Source organism: Papaver somniferum, chromosome 5 (assembly GCF_003573695.1).
Source record: "Papaver somniferum cultivar HN1 chromosome 5, ASM357369v1, whole genome shotgun sequence".
Classification (NCBI taxonomy): Eukaryota; Viridiplantae; Streptophyta; class Magnoliopsida; order Ranunculales; family Papaveraceae; genus Papaver; species Papaver somniferum.
The window spans coordinates 32,552,047-32,569,747 of record NC_039362.1 but is presented as its reverse complement, the minus strand read 5'-3'; the positions used below and the strand labels follow the sequence as shown (position 1 = coordinate 32,569,747).

Genomic DNA, 17,701 nt, shown 5'->3' with positions numbered 1-17,701 from the left:
TCTCAACTCTATTAATCCATTCATCGTTATGTTTTTTTTTCTCTAATTTAAGAATTGATTTCTAATACTTGGTTTGATATCTATGTAGACATGGATCTATGACCACTGCCCTAGTCTGAAATTGGCAAATGTGAACAAAGAGTGGGAGAAAGGTACATGGAAAGGAACAAAGTAAAAGTTCACAAAGAACTGTTTAAGGACAATGGAGCAACAATTGGTTCAATTGAGGGAGAAATTAGACTCAATTAAGGCCTCAGAGGTATGCTTTGATCCATACAAGGAAAACCGAGCTAGTGGACATATAACGGGTCTTTCCGAGTTGTGCCTTTATTTTGGACCGTTGTGGCACCCCACAGGTTATGTGATGTACAATGGCTCCAGGATGATGCGACAACACGGTTATGTACAAGTAGTACCATGGCATCACATAAGTGGCAAGTTCAAGTTGGACGTGGAGCATTCCCAGTCTAATATTGACACCATCAAGGTAGTTTACTCTAGTTCACCATCTCTTAACCATTGGGATCAGAGGATGATTTACTTGGTCAACCCTGGGAGACTTGTCAACCGAGGTGATGAAAATGCTCCAGGCTATATGGAGTGATACCGGGAGCATTCACATATTCGTGTAATTTGTGAACTTAAAGCAAAGACGATCTCAAAGGCAGCCTTTTACAAATGTATCGTCAAAGAAAAACCCTAAGGTTATGAAGACTGATGCCTATGGTTATGACTTTTCCCTTTAATATTACGATTCAATTTTTTAGGTAAACTCCATTTAACGTTTTTTTAATTAAAAAAACAGGTGAATAGGTTCAAGTATTTGTCCAAATGGTACGCTGATTGCATAACGGCTGGACAACCTGTGCCAATTGAGAAGATAAAAAAGCACATGTAGATGATTGATAATGTTGATAATGAAGAGTATACAACTGAGTTTGGGGAGAAAGTGACGAAGAACCCGCCCAAGAAAAAAACATCAAAGACGAACAAAAGATCTCAGGCTTCTTCAAGCTCTCTTGCTGAAAGAAATATTGAGGGAGATGAAGGTGATGCTGGTGATAATGTGGGTCGTCCGAGTCGTGTTAAGCGTTCCAAAACTTTAGCTAACAATACTAAGAAGAAAACTTGGACATAGGTGATAATATGTTGTTCGATGTTATGGATTATGTTGTTTTAATCGTTTCTTTCGGATTATGGTGTGTTTAAATACTTGTTTTGGGTTATATGTTCTTAATTTTATGGGTTATGAATGTATTTTGAGTTATGTTTATTACTTGATTGTCTGAAACTGCTGAATTTTTCACAATGGAGGTTAAATATCAACCTTACCTACCGATTCTGGTGATTTTTCCAAAAATTTGTCAGACAAGTCCACAATTGGAAGTAAAACATTAACATTTGCTACCGATTATTGTGGTTTCATTTTTACAGTTCTTCTGAACCAAAAAACCCTTATAATCGGGCACAACATTTTCTCATTGTCTACCGATTAACGCGGGGTTTAAAATCGGTAGGTTAGGTGAACTTCATAAGCTACCGATTATGGTAGTTCCCGAATTTGAGATTTTTTCAAATTTCATTTTTGGGGAAATTTCATAATCGGGAGACGTATTAACTCCTAGTCAACCGATTATGGTAGTTCCCAAATTCAAAAATTTGAGATTTTTTCAAATTTCAATTTCGGGGCAACTTCATAATCGGGAGCAATATTAACTCATAATCTACCGATTATGTTAGTTCCCAAATTCGAAAAACTTGATTTTTTTTCAAATTTCAATATTGGGACAACTTCATAATCGGGAGAGATGGTAAATAATTACCTTCCGATCGTAGGTTATTTCAAAATAACAAAACTTTCAAACTACATATGTACACATTATCCTTCGATTATCCTGACATCTACCGATCACTAAAGTAAACTACCGATTGTGGAGGGTATATTTGCCATTGCAAAAAATCATAGATAAGGGAACGCTTCAATTTAGGTTTGAGTGACACTATTTTGTCTTATTAATCGCCCCTACTTCTTTCAGGGTCGCCGCTACTATTTTGTCTTATTAATCGCCCCTACTTCTTTCAGGGTCGCCGCTAATGACACAAGGCTAAAAATGTCAACAACAAAAAAAAAAAAAAAAAAAAAAGAAAAAAAACCAATTTTTTTTTCTAAATGATACGCTTTTTTGCCTCACCCGGACAAGAAAAAAACAACAAACCACTCGCTTGTGAAAACGTATTACAACAGTCACTGACCCGTTTTGCGAACCTCGGATCCAACTGGTTCCATGCTTCCATGTAGACATACCCTAGCCACGGCAAAAATTTATTCAAGCAGTCATCTGAAGGCCTTTGTGGCATTTCTCACATGGAACGGCACCAGTTTTCTGTCTGCAGGCTGCTCGAAAGTGGGAGTTTTTCTTTTTCTTTTCCTGCACAAGGAAGTGGGAGTTTTAGTGTTCATGACATGAGTTTGCCCGTAAAAAGGGACGAACTGGAGAAACAAAAAGACAAGTAAAACCCTAAAAATAGAAATAGAAGATGTTGAGGATCGCTGGCAGAAGAATCTCATCATCTTTATCATGGAGATCTAATCATACTTCTGCAGCTATCGTATCCAGAAATCTAATCAACAGTGGAGAGACAACGACTACTACTTGTGACGATGACTTTTTCTCCTCGAAGAAATCTTTCTATCTTGGTTCAATCAGAGGTTAGTTAACGTTTTATTACTACTCTATTCTTTAGGGTTTTTTTGGAATTTTTCATGTTTTTTACCATTTTGCATTTGGTCCTAGGTTTTCATCATTCAAAATGTAGGGAGATTTTCCAGGGATATGAATTGTGCTTGAACGAATTAGATAATTTCGTAAGACTAGGGGATCATTGAAGGCAGTTATGAATATGCCCATCGTATGTGCAAAAAATTAAAATTATAGACCAGCACTTAGTGCTTAAACTAGGGAGGAGCTACTTTGGGATATTATGAGTGGAGTGGCCCGATGCGTATAGCTTACTAATTTGATTTAATCCATTTCCAGTTATTTAGAGCAAATGAAGTCTTTGCCAATGCACTTTCTAAGACATACCAATGAATCTTTCCATCGTTTTCAGTTGTAAGTTGGGCAGTGAAAGTGTTCTTTTAAATGTATTCCATGAATGCAAGATGAACTTAGTGATCCTCGTAGATCAGGAATCAGGATACTGTTTTCAATATAACCTAGTAGAGTGGATGATATAAATATTCCTTCCTTTCTGAAATTATTTGTTTTCCTGTTTATTAACCTAGTAGAGTGGATTTTTTATAACTATACGGGGGTTTTTACTGTTTTCTGTTCAATATATAGACGAACTTTTGTGGATCTCTTCAATTTGTAAATTTACGACGAACTCCTAAGTAAGAAGGCTTACTGCGCAGAAAATGTTGATTTAGTAGGGAATGTCTTGTGTTCATTTCAACTTAAGGGGATTTCCTTGTTCCAACTTTTTTTTCTTTTGTTGATGCCTGGTTATGTGGTATGCCAATTTGTCGATATTATGTTGAAAAGCTTTGGATGGATAATTAACTTTGCAAAAAAATTATGTTGAACAGTTTCAGCTTATATGTTATATTATAATGATATCATGTTAGAACATGATTGGGTAAAATGATTCCTCTTAGGGAAAAAATTAATAAATCTTTTGAAAGCAGGTAAACTGACTCTGATAGGTTACTTTTACAAATATTGGAATGTAGTACATGTGCCATTTTCTTTTTATTAGCAGTCTTCGGTGTTATCTTAGCAATCATATCACCCATACAAACATATTTCTAGCCTGTTCTTGTTGGGCAGTCTTGAAATAAGGGGAGTGAGGGCAACATCAAGTACGAGCTGATTCGGTATTCAAGCTTCATACTGTATTATTTCCAAGTTTAAATTTATTGAAGACAATCTCGGAAGGGGATTTTCCCAAATATTTACGAATTCGTAAATGATACTGGGGCGAGTAACTAGGTTTTTCTCCGAGTTTGTCTGACTGTGTAAGTCATGTATCACATTTTAATTCTTATGGAGTGAATTTGCCGTGGCTGTGTTTATTTGGTTCTTTGCAGTATTTAGCTGGATATAGGAGATTTTTTTGTTGAACTTGTTGGTTGTACGCGTTAGGGTTTGCATCTGAATCACTCGCCCCAAAACAAGATAGAACTCCAGAAGTCCCTGCAACTGTGGCGGCTGTCAAGAACCCAACCCCAAAGATTGTATATGATAATTATAACCATGAGCGTTATCCCCCTGGAGATCCTAGCAAGAGGGCGTTTGCTTACTTTGTTTTGTCGGGCGGAAGATTTGTGTATGCTTCTCTTGTCCGATTACTGGTCCTCAAGTTTGTGCTTAGCATGTCTGCTAGTAAAGATGTACTCGCGCTGGCTTCCCTCGAGGTTGATCTGTCCAGCATTGAGCCTGGGAGCACTGTCACTGTCAAGTGGCGTGGCAAGCCAGTCTTCATCAGGCGTCGAACTGATGATGATATTAAACTTGCCAATAATGTTGATTTGGCATCCCTTCGTGACCCGCAACAAGATGCAGAGCGGGTTACGAACCCAGAGTGGCTGGTTGTTGTTGGAGTGTGTACACATCTCGGCTGCATCCCGCTTCCTAATGCTGGGGATTTTGGTGGGTGGTTTTGCCCATGCCATGGGTCCCACTATGATATTTCTGGAAGGATTCGGAAGGGGCCAGCACCGAAGAACTTGGAGGTACCCACTTACAGCTTTTTGGAAGGCAACAAGTTATTGATTGGTTGAGGATTTTGCTGTGGTTCTTTTTGAGAGATTTTTATTTTCCTACAGCATACATTCTTTCTCGTTTTCTTCATCAGTTAAGTGTAGCTGGTATTTAAGAGAGGCCTTAACAAGTGGGTTTGGGGCACTGTAATAACCTAGCTTCTGTTTTCTATCTCAATGCATATACTTATACGTTTTTTATGAAAATGAAAAATGAATTTTCTTGTAGCTGGTTTAAATGGGTTATATAGTTGAGAGGGAAAAAGGGCTTGTACAACAATGTCAATGATTTATGTTATTGATCTACTTATTTGTCAATGGTTTTGGGGCATTGTAATTTTTTATTTTTATTTTAAATTTAGGGTTTAGGAAAATTGCTTTTAGGAGTTCTTGTCGACCTAGCCATGAAATGACAATTACTATTGGGACTCTAAGAACTCCCAGCCGTTAGTTGCCCATCACGGTTGGCACTTTCTTAGCCGCTAGTTGTTCTGCGGTTACAGAAAATTAGAAAATTTTCTTTTGGCTCGGCTAGGGATTCCCAACCGTGACCGCAATGTCCCAGCCGTGGCATAAGTTTTCCAGATGTAAGTTCATGTAACGGTTAGGTTTTGCAGTTTTTCTAGCCGTGAGAAGTCCCTCGGTTGGAAATTTCCTAGCCGATACTATCTGTATTTGAAAGAAAGAAAATGCAGAAAGGGAAAATGCATACATATTTCATGGCATTTCATTGAAATGAAAAGCCATACATATTTCATAGTACAAAATTTAAAGAAAAGATCAATACATTGCAGACATGGGTCTCAATAGTAGTGATCGAAGTCAGTATAAGTATCTTTTTGCAAAACACGATAGCAACCATGAAGGTCAAACTTCTTGCCATGGACATCCTCAAAATCGGCTTCGGCCATCTCTCACTGAAAAACAAATCATTTGCAAGTTAGTATTTTTCAAAACAATTTTTGACGGACAAATAATAAACAAGCATACTCTTTGAGCATGTGGCATATTGGAATTGTTTTCCTTTACGACTTTCATTTCCTCTTTGAAAGCTTCCAATTGTGGAAAGAGCTTCTCGAATCTTTTCTTAATGAGTTTCATCAATCTTCCATTATAATTTCTTTCTAATGAAACAAAAACAATACGCACACGGTTCCAAAAAGAATCGGAGGTTTCATCTATGTAAATGTTTTCATTTCCGTGATGCTTTACTATCGTAAGCCACGCTCTAACTATTGCAACATCCTCCTCGGTAGTGTAGCGAGCAACCATGTTTTTTATTTTTATTTTTGCAAATATTTGAGAGTTTGAGAGAGAGAGATTTTGCACAGTTTCTTTGTTGAAGAAGGGTCATTTTATAGCAAAGAATGACCCAACAACTAGTTTTTTGAAAAAACTAGACGTTCCTCGAAAAACTCAATGCAATAACTCATTGTAATCCCATATCTACGGCCAAGAAAAATAGAACAGACCAAGCCGTAACATCACAATTGGCCAGGTTATAACCTTGCAATCCCATATTAGGGATATGATACCCAAAAGACATCAGGCCGTATAAGAAATTACGACTGGGTGTTAACCCTAACCAAGCTGTAAGTATGAACTTTACCAACCGATTAATATACGTCCCAGCCGATTGTGCTATTACGACATGATTTGTTTTATTTTTCCTCGACGTAAATCTGGGATTGTTGCATTGAGTTTTTCGAGGAACAACTAGTTTTTTCAACAAACAATTATGCAAAACGACTGTGGATGGGGAAAAACGATTTGCTGGTTTTTAAGGAATTGAGGAGACGACCGTACGGAGAAGACTCCTCGAACCGAGCGAAATGTTAAACCTCACACAGATGCACCGCTGCAAAGGGGGTGCTTTAGATTCGAGAGATCAATCTGTAGTACTCCGGCCTAAATCAAGACAATGACCGTTCCAGAGTAAATTCGGTCACAAGAGAGGATGGGTTGATCTGTAGGAGGGAAGCTGGGAAATGTGTGGAATCAATGGTAATCAAAGACTGTGGGTGTGTGAATTCTGAATATGATAAGCTCTGAATGATTGAAATTGCTCAATTGATGAGTTAATGATCTCGTGTTGTCGATGAGACGTGAGATTGAGATATTGTTGATGCCGATGATTCAATCATGATTCAGAGACTTATTTATATTGCTGGAATTTTAGACACCATGATCCCATGAAGTGTGACAGTTGATGGAATCAAGGAGTGGGAAAGTGGAGATCGTGTTTGAAACCAGTTGCTCAACATGTGGAGACTTGGTCGATTTTCCACCCACTACCTCGTGAATTCCTTCAACTGATTGCACGACTTGCTTATATTCCATCGTGTGTTTGAACACACGTGTCGTAGACCACCAGACCAAAATCCTAAGTGATATCCCCCAAGTGACACGATTGACGTCTCGTGGTTTGTTAGTCAATTGATGACTTCGTGGTTTGATGGGACGATGAGTCCATATAGTTGCTGAGTGTCGAACATGATGTTCCGAAACTCATGAATTGAACATGTCATGAGTCATAGATATAATTCTTACGATGAAGTGAGCAAGTGTTGCTCATCTGATGGATTATTGGCAGCGTACCAAAAATATTAATTAGAATATTGGTCGTTGAACCGAGCATAATTAATAAAATTAATGACCATGAGGCCGTCGTAAAATTATTAAGGTTGGAATCTGGAATGATGATCCTTGGATTCAGAAACCCTAATTTGATCAATTGATGATCAATTCATGGTTCGTCAGAAGTTTAACCATGGGACGAAGGAGGGAGCGACTACATGGGACCGTGGATCAACCATGTAGTGTCCATATGCTCACGTGAGCAAATACGAAGAACTCCTGAAGAGTTGACGATTTGTTGGTGGAAGAATGATTAAATGCTGGCTTAATCATTTATTCAAAAATGCTCGTCTGAGCCTTAGGTGAGAAAACTTAATTAATTATGACGAGGCGAGGGACCGACCATGGAGTCATGAAACCGGCCTGGGTTGTCACGTGACCGCCTGACGATCACTTCATGAAAATCCAAAGTGTTTGGAAGAGTTTTGGACCTAATACGAGCAATTGTGCAAATTAGGTCATAATTGTGAAAATTGATCGGACCGGCTTCCGTGAGCCAAAGAGCCAATCTTGGTCGGTCAAGATAGCATGCTTGTGTCCCCAAGGCGTCCGCATCTCATTCCTAAGAATTTTGATATTTTCTGGCGTGCAATTGAGCATCCATTCGAGAAAATATGTCAAAATTAGGGTTTCGACGAAACTGAGGAAAAACACCATGAGATGATGAAAAATAATTATAAAATAAGGAATGAGGAGGCGTGGGACCGCTTGTGGTCAAGGCATGGTCGGCCGGTCGTGACCACGGTCCCATGGTGCCTTTTCCTTAATTTTATAATATTTTGATGATTTTATGAAAAATTCATGAATTTTGAGAAATTTAATGAATTTAGGGAGTTTCCATAAATTGAAGGAGTTTTCATGAGTTCATGGAAGCAAAATATTAAAATAATAAAAAACACGGGGGTGTGGGACCATGGAGGCATGGACGGTCGGCTATGGCCCGGTCCCACGAGTTTTCCACAATTTTTTAATATTTTTAGGTATTTTTGATGATTTGAGGGAATTTTTCCTAATTTGAGAGAAATACCATAAAATCATGGAATTTGATGAATTCATGGAAAAATAGGATAAATAATAAAAAAATAATAAAACAAATGGCATGTGGGACCGGCTAGGGCATGGCCGTCCGGCTAGTGGCCCGGTCCCATAAGTTTTCATAATTTTATTTTATTTTATTATTATATGATGATTTGTGCAAAAAAAACTATGAAATCAAGGAGTTTTTTCATGAAATTAGAGAAATAATAATAATAATAATAATAAAATAATAAGGAACCCTGGGGTGTGGGGCCTGCTGGGACCAAGGCATGGCCGGTTGGATAATGGTCACGCCCCACACTCCTTTCCTTAATTTTATATTATTTGTTATGGATTTACGGAAGTACCATGAAACCGAGGAGCTTCCTCGAGACGAAGGAGATTTGATCAGATGAGAGAATTTTCATCAATTCATGGAAAATAATAAAAATGTATTAAAAATATAAAACTGGCGTGGAACTGACCACGACACGGTCAGTAGGTCATGTGTCTGTGTTCCCAGCACCTTGGTCAATATTTTTAATTATTTATTATTTTCTTCCCTATTTTGCATAGGTTCATCGTTTCGTTCTATTTTGAAATACTCGTTCGTGCGGTGACTGTTAGTGTATCGTAGTTGAATACACTTTCACCATTTGAACCGGGGCTTACTTAGAGGTAGCTCAGACCCCCGGTTGTTGATTATTTATTACTAATTGTGGAATTCAGTGGAGAATAGTTCACAAAACTGAGTAATAAGATGTTTATTATTAATTCATAGGATCAGCTGAGGATTCGACTACGAATTCAGAATAATAAAGTGAGCATTACCATTCCATGGGATCGTAGATTCAACCATAGAATCAGAGTAATTAAGATTTATCTATTACCATTTATGAGACCAGTTGTGGATTCGATCATGAAATCAGAGTAATGGGATAATATAGTTATTGCTATTCTATGAGATCAAGCCGTGGATTCGATCATAGAATCAGAACAATTGTTTATTTCCATTCCGTGGGACCAGTCGCATATTCGACCATGGAATAGGAGCAATTGTTATTGCTATTCCATGGGACCAGTCGTGGATTCGACCATAGAATAGGAGCAATTGTAATTAGGAATAATCAACTTTGTGGCTCTATACTAGCAGAGCAAGTTGTCTAGGAGCATTAATTATCCCGATATGAGCTTGTCGGTAAGTCATATCCTTTATATAGTCAGGGTAAACTCGTTGTTTGTTCCTGAAGACGTTATCGCTCTATACTAGCGGAGCAAGCTGTCTAGGAGCCGTCCATCTTGTGATACTATATAGAAATAATCACTGAAAATATTCAGTATTCATGAGATATGCCGTTGTCCTGTCGTGAGACTACATATCTACATGTACTCTGAGAGAAAGTACTCTCCGTTGAGAATTCGATGAGAGACCCGTGTCTCGATACTCACGTCTGATTGCTGGATCAGAGCTTCGTATAATTATGAGTTTACGATTTTAGACCTTGTCGAAAATCCACCATCTACATTAAGTCCCCTGCTTACTGAGGAAAGCTGTGTTCCTCAGTCAACATTAAATGGTGATTTTTCGGCCATAAATAATAATACCAGTAATTGAACTTAGTCGTAAGTTGAGACGTTACCGGATTTAGAGAGCATGAAAAAACCACGACTTGATGAAGGCTTCATTGTCATGATTGGAGCGTCGTTTGATGAGCATAAATTGGTGCAGAACCGCTGATTCGATGATGGAATCATTTTTGCAGACGCTGATGTGAGCATCTTTATTTCATGATTCGTTGTTTTGCTGAATCCTGCGCTTTGTATAAATGATGCGCTGAATGTTATGCATATGTCACAGCCACTTTGCAAGAATGACTGACTCCCATGATGACACTTTCAAAGACGATGTTTCCAGGGATGACATCTCCGCGGGTGTAACTTCAAGAAATGGTATTTCTGGGACCTCTGGGTGATGGTGAGAGATCCTTGATACTGAGTTGTACTCCTGGTTATTTCATCAACTAAACCACAGGATGATCATGTAGTGAGGTTTCAGATCAATGTAGACTCCTCGGAAATGGAAGAAAGTCTTCGGGGCGGAGCACCCAGAAGTAAGGACTACAGGATGTTAGCAAATGACGTGCAGTCCCCAGCCGTTTCTTTGGTGAGTTGTTAGCGCTCCTTGTGTCATGACTTTTTCCTGCCCGTGCAATTAGGATCACGAGACCAAGGTTTTGTTATTTCTTTTCAGACCTTTTCTCCATCGATTGACGGTCTTCAACTTGTTCCCAAGCGAACAATTCAGGAATCTAGTACTGATGAAGAAGTCGATGTAAATATCTCTTTCGTGCAGGTGATCGCGGCATCTCCTTGAATGAAATAATAATAATTTTTGTTGATGAATCCAGGAACAAATCATTGTATATAAGAATCATGTTGATGAAGCACACTCTTCTTTGGGAGATGGGAATATGGAGAATTCCCGAAATCCCGAACCGAATGGAGATAGCGGTCTTGTCAACGGAGATTCTGGCATCGTCGAGCCTTCAAATGATTTAGAGACTCCCTTATTAAGTATATCTCCTGTAATTTCTTCAAAGAAGTATGATATCACTGATTTGTGAATGAATGAATGAAAATCCATGTGAATTTATGGATAACTTTGCCGAAATACGTCACCGGAAAATTTCAGACTTCAAATTTTACTAGAAACGTTGTAGAATCTTCGTCTGAAGTCGTATTTTCGAGGTTTGCATATGTATCTTCAAGCCCATAAAATTTCCAAGTTTTACTAAAAAAGCTCTTTGAAGTTTGAGCATGTTTAGGGCCTGAAAAAGGCGAAATAGTGAACTTCCAGGAGACCTTCAGAACTTTTTCAGATGACATGTTGCTCCATGTTTTAGCTACTTATCTTTTCTCGTTCATCGGATTGTTATGAAATTTTGACATGTGGTAGAGGACATCCATGCGAAGAGAATGGTATATAACTCATCCTCAGATTCCTTGTAGATTGCTCCCAGTTCGTCTTTTAGTACAGGGCAGAGTACAGTTTCTTCAGACGAGGTTACCGTAATGATCAATCTTGCTATTTGCTCGTGACTTGAGTGTATAATGATCAATCTTGATAATGTTGGATTGCTTGTATGATGTATTTGATGATCTCATTTGGTTTCAAGCTTAAATGACTCTAACCTCATGTAATCTTCGTATTAGGTGCCAAATACCGAAGTTGAGGATATTGAAACCAATGAGGATAACTCAAACTGCCTTGGAGTTATTGATGAAGAGACAACCATCTCATCACTTCAAGGCCATGAGAAGGTTGTCATTGAAGTCTTGAAAACTCATATTGTTGCTGCTTTAGTGATAGAAGAAACCGAAACACCAGTAGAGAATACTGAAGAAACTGTTGCCCTGGAGGCTGCTCCAGTAATTGAGAACCGTATAGTGGTGCATGAATATCCAAGTGCAGGAGTTGCTTTTGATCCTCCGCTCGATGCTTCACTCCTGTATCATGAACTAGTTGGCGGATTCAGCGTTCCCATTGGATATGCAAGCTTGTACGAGAAACCGTGGAAGATGTATGGGCACATCGTTGTTACTAAGGATCCGAAGCATAGTTATTTCTTGACGAGGCGAGTAGAATCCATATTGCGTGTTATAAATGATATCCGCATCACAACTGGAAATACTGTCACCTGGGATGTACTCTTTGATTGGGAGTACAACTTGAAGAAAGCTGAAGAACTTGGCTTCAATTTGAAGTGGCTTCGTCAAAAGATTGATGTTATAAGGAAAGCGGTGGAAGGTGACACTTCTTTGACCACCAGTGATGCCGTGTTGAAGAAGATGGATGAAGAAAAGCAGATTTCTTATTTTGCTGACTTTCTTTAGTTTTTTTCCATGATATCTTGAACCTTGGACTTCTGAGAGATGTGAGGTTTTATTCTGGTCTTGATTTCTTGATCGGTTTTGGATTGTGAAATCGATCGTCTTGACATGTGGACCGTCAGTCCCCATTATTTTATTAAGTCTCTCCCTTTCGTTTTCCCTTCTTCTGGTGAGACCTAGATAGAGGACCCAGGTAGAAAAATTGATGTAAAAACCTAGGTGGTCGAAGTTGGAGGTACCTTGATGAAGGACTTATCGAAGATACCTGATGGACACCGATCGACTGTGGAAGTCATGAATCCCGTCTAAGAATTGTTGCTTGCATGTTGTACGCTCTAGAAGTTGTAGGGACCTCATACAAGGTCGGAATTCGATGCTTGACCCCAAGTTTCGAAGCTAAGAGGCTGAGTTATCACATGAGAAAAGAATCACTCAATTTGGAATTGTAGAGGTCATCCAACGAAGCGTGCGCATTTGCAATTTGTAATCCCGTACGAATTTTTCATATTTCATAGACCTGACGGTAAAGGCCATATCTTTCAGCTCGTATGTCCGATTGATACGCCCTTTTGGTATGTTGTAGAAGAAACATAGACGAACATCTTTTATTGAAGAAGTATTGTCCCATTCCTCACCCATTGGTACGTTTCTGTAAACCCATGGCCCGGAGCATGTCGTATCTCATTTGTAGAGGCGATGAGAACATCTTGGAGGAGACTTTGGATTATGCCCACCAATCGTGCCAGCTTTGGGAAGACTTTCATCTGAGCATGTTATAAGGTATACACATCTTGATATGAATCATTAGTTCTTGGAGAAGTCTGCTTCATGTGTAACACTTAAGAGAATGATTAGTTGATGAAGCCCTGAGGATGTTGCTCCTGAGACCGTTGTTGGTGCTGAGACCATGAATGATTACGCTCCAGAGATCCTTGTCGATGCTGAGATCATGGATAGTGTTCCTTTAGAGATTATTGTTGATGTTGATACCATGGTTGAAGTTGCTCTAAAGACCGAAAAGGCTAGAACTATGATTATAGATATAATTTTTGTTCCTTCATCCAGTGAGCCTTTTACATTCACGAACTAGTTAGTGAGTTGAGAATCCGGTATACTGGGAGTTCAACCTGAGTGCTCTTGAAAGCATGACTGTATCGTGAAGCGGCTTTGTAAGTGAATCCACGTTGTTGTGGAAGATAGCAGCAGAAATCTCCGTTCTAGATCGGTGAAGGGAACAAGTTCCTCAGTCATGTAGGGTTTTGTGATGTAGAGAAGTCATGTCGATGAAGTTTCACGGAATCACCTCAGGTTTCCCAATATATGTTGAAGGAGTTGGTAACATTCATGTGCGAATGATGTTGCATCTGCTTCAGAAGTCTTATAATGAGATAATGAAGACTTATCGAATGTAGTGCCATGCTGGTGTTGAATCAGTGTCGAGATATTTGTGTTGAAGCCATAGGCGCCATTATCGAAGGTGTACTCTTTGATTGGGAGTACAATTTTGAAGGCTTCTTAGATGATTGAGCGTTGAAGCGTTATACCCCTTGAGCATGTCTTGGGTTTGATCGTCTGGGCCCCGAATTTCTTCTGTTGATTCAGCATTCATTTCATTGCAGCAGTGGGATTCAACATTTGTGCAGAAGTCAGAGCTTTCTAATTTTGTGGCACACATGGACGCTCTTGCAAGGCTATGTAGAAACTCCCAAAGTGTTCATTCATAACGTCTTGCAGAGTTGCTAGCAGAATTGAGTCCCCATGCTAGGATAGCATGTGAGGAAATAAATGACATAGACGTGGGATGAGACTTTCCTGAGTGCGGAACCTCTTGATGGATGTATATGCATCTTTTGCAGGTTCTTTCTTCAACCTCGTCAAAGTTTGAAATTCCTCCAAGTACTCTGATGATGGAATGTCTGTCAAATCTTCAGGATCAGAACTTTCTTCATTGGAGAGACGTGTAACCAAAGGCGCTTTGTAAGTACCCATCTTTTCAGCGTGGATCCACGCTCGTCTGAAGGACATGTCATATCCTGGATCTTCCTGATTATGTGAAACTTGGTTTCTGTCCAGTGTTGAACTTATGTTCACTTTGAGAGTGATGTAGGCATAAGTATTCCAAGCGCTCCTTCAAGGTCTCTGATTGAGATGGGAGCATGAGTAGCTTCTTGTCGACTGATGCCTGCGGTTCTGAGGTTTTCAGTGGAATGATGTTGATGGCGGTGCCGGCATCGATCAACGTTCTTCCAAATTTGTTTCTTCGACTGTGGAAAGCAGTCCCCAGTCGTACATCTCTTGGTTTGTGGCTGGAGGCTCAAGAAGTATTTCCGGAATGGACTTCTTGACATGATGTGGTTTAGTGCTGTGAACATGTCTCTCTTTTGTGCCTTCGACAGATAGCAATTCACGTTCGACCAAGGATTGAACTGCCTCTTTGATAGGTTGTTCAGAGAGTGTAAAGGTTATGATTGGGAGAGGATTCTTGTGTACTCCTCCAGTTCCCAGTTGAAGCTATTGTGCATCAACATTCTCTTTGGTGACGTGCTTCAAAATATTGCAGTTACTTGTCGACTGATTGATAAATCTATGAAGGTGACAGTACCTTGGATTCTTCATGTTGGGTCTCTATGATGAGCAACAGTTTGATTGCACCGTCTTGAACCCAGACTTCCAGTAACTCGATCACTCCTTCATGAGAAGTTTGAGTCTGTACGATCATTTTCCCGTTCGTTGATGCCAGGTCGAGGTTTGTGCAAGATTGGTTATCTTTTTGTGATGCTTTTGTAGGAAGAGGTGTTGGATGTCGCATGTTTGAGTAGAAGCTTTCCTTTTTCTTCCTTGAGCAACAACGTTCATGGAAGGTTGGACATCGTACTTTTTTTTGATCAGGCGTCGTCTGCTCCGAGGTTCCTCGACCTTGTAGAATTTGCTCAAGTAAAGCAGGTGTAGTAGTCTCTGATCGTTTTGGCTGCTTCATGAAGTTCTGAGAAAGTGTGGAACCGGAGGTTTTCCAGCAAGGCTCTGTAGACCGGGATCATTTTGTTGACGCACAAGTCTACAAGTTGTTTCTATGTGACGTTTGGGTCGTGGCAGTCCAAGGCTTGAATTCTGAACCTTTTCACATAATCATCAGGATGTTCGATGCTCCTTCGAAACATCCTTCCTAGATCATAGAGAGTGACTTTCTCTGACACGAAGAAGTATTTTCTGTAGAAAGCATTAATCATCTCTCCCCAATCGGTGATACTTCCCGGTACGATGTTGTTGTACCAGGTGTATGCTCTGCCTGTCAGAAACTTTGAAAATTCCTTCAGACGGACGACATGGTTGTGCTTGTGTTCGCCCAATAGAAATATGTTCCCGAGCATTGCCTGTTCCGTCATACAAAGTGAAGGTTGGAGAGGTATAACCTTTTGGAGGATGAATCTTTGCGTAGCAGCAGGGTAAGGAGGATGGTGACGATGGACATGTGGGGTTTTGTCTTTTCCACGGTTCTCCAGAAGGCGTTCCAAATCCTCCCGAGTGATGAAGTTTGATGACTCCTTCGCCGATGGATCGTCTGCAGCTTTGCGGACTTCATCATCATCTACTGTATGAATCGGAATCACCTCAGGATCAGCGTCTGAGGATTTTTCCTTCTCTTTTCCTTTTCCTTGGGTCTTCCTTGTATCAGTGGGAGCTTTTTGTTGATTAAATAGCTCCTTCTGCGTTGTAGCCATATCGGTTTGATTCTTTGCAAGAGTCTCCTGCGCTTTGATAAGATCAGCAATGGTAGGTGGTGGATCTCCTCTGACTTCTTCAGGGTGTTGTCAGGATAGTGGATGAACTTCGGCATGAGGAGGAGTAATGTCACCACCATCAGTGTTAGAGGTCGGAATTGTCTCTGGGATATTCTGATTGTTGTTGTTACTAGTGCTAGCACGGTTTGTGTTAGGATTCGTAACTGAACCCGACCTGAGATCAACCATCTTGTGAAATTGTGAGATTGCAACCGAGAGAATAATCTCCCACTGTGGTCGCCAATCTGTGGATGGGGAAAAACGATTTGCTGGTTTTTAAGGAATTGAGGAGACGACCGTACGGAGGAGACTCCTCGAATCGAGCGAAATGTTAAACCTCACACAGATGCACCGCTGCAAAGGGGGTGGTTTAGATTCGAGAGATCAATCTGTGGTACTCCGGCCTAAATCAAGACAATGACCGTTCCAGAGTAAATTCGGTCACAAGAGAGGATGGGTTGATCTGTAGGAGGGAAGCTGGGAAATGTGTGGAATCAATGGTAATCAAAGATTGTGGGTGTGTGAATTCTGAATATGATAAGCTCTGAATGATTGAAATTGCTCAATTGAGAGTAGTTGCTCAATTGATGAGTTGATGATCTCGTGTTGTCGATAATACGTGAGATTGATGATACTGTTGATGCCGATGATTCAATCATGATTCAGAGACTTATTTATATTGCTGGAATTTTAGACACCATGATCCCATGAAGTGTGACAGTTGATGGAATCAAGGAGTGGGAAAGTGGAGATCGTGTTTGAAACCAGTTGCTCAACATGTGGAGACTTGGTCGATTTTCCACCCACTACCTCGTGAATTCCTTCAACTGATTGCACGACTTGCTCACATTCCATCGTGTGTTTGAACACACGTGCCGTAGACCACCAGACCAAAACCCTAAGTGATATCCCCCAAGTGACACGATTGACGTCTCGTGGTTTGTTAGTCAATTGATGACTTCGTGGTTTGATGGGACGATGAGTCCATGTAGTTGCCGAGTGTCGAACATGATGTTCTAAAACTCATGAATTGAACATGAGACAGAGATATAATTCTTACGATGAAGTGAGCAAGTGTTGCTCATCTGATGGATTATTGGCAGCGTACCAAAAATATTAATTAGAATACTGGTCGTTGAACAGAGCATAATTAATAAAATTAATGACCATGAGGCCGTCGTAAAATTATTAAGGTTGGAATCTGGAGTGATGATCCTTGGATTCAGAAACCGTAATTTGATCAATTGATGATCAATTCATGGTTCGTCAGAAGTTTAACCATGGGACGAAGGAGGGAGCGACTACATGGGACCGTGGATCAACCATGTAGTGTCCATATGCTCACGTGAGTAAATACGAAGAACTCCTGAAGAGTTGACGATTTGTTGGTGGAAGAATGATTAAATGCTGGCTTAAGCATTTATTCAAAAATGCTCGTATGAGCCTTAGGTGAGAAAACCTAATTAATTATGACGAAGCGAGGGACCGACCATGGAGTCATGAAACCGGCCATGGGTTGTCACGTGACCGCCTGACGATCACTTCATGAAAATCCAAAGTGTTTGGAAGAGTTTTGGACCTAATACGAGCAATTGTGCAAATTAGGTCAAAACTG

At 40.0% G+C, this 17,701-nt stretch overlaps 1 protein-coding gene across 2 annotated transcripts; it reads left to right on the top strand.

The window, feature by feature from the left end:
• The first annotated feature begins 2,219 nt into the window (after positions 1 to 2,219).
• LOC113281333 (cytochrome b-c1 complex subunit Rieske-4, mitochondrial-like) lies at positions 2,220 to 5,067 on the top strand. 2 transcript variants are annotated; one of them, XM_026530041.1, is made up of 2 exons: positions 2,220 to 2,710; positions 4,146 to 5,067. In XM_026530041.1, exons 1-2 carry the CDS (start codon positions 2,539 to 2,541, stop codon positions 4,781 to 4,783), a joined length of 810 nt encoding a protein of 269 aa, XP_026385826.1. In that variant the 5' UTR covers positions 2,220 to 2,538; the 3' UTR covers positions 4,784 to 5,067. The 2 variants fall into 2 exon arrangements, 1 of the variants encoding a protein (XP_026385826.1); XR_003326033.1 differs by having other exon boundaries at positions 2,571 to 2,710; positions 4,091 to 4,313.
• Positions 5,068 to 17,701: the final 12,634 nt, after the last annotated feature.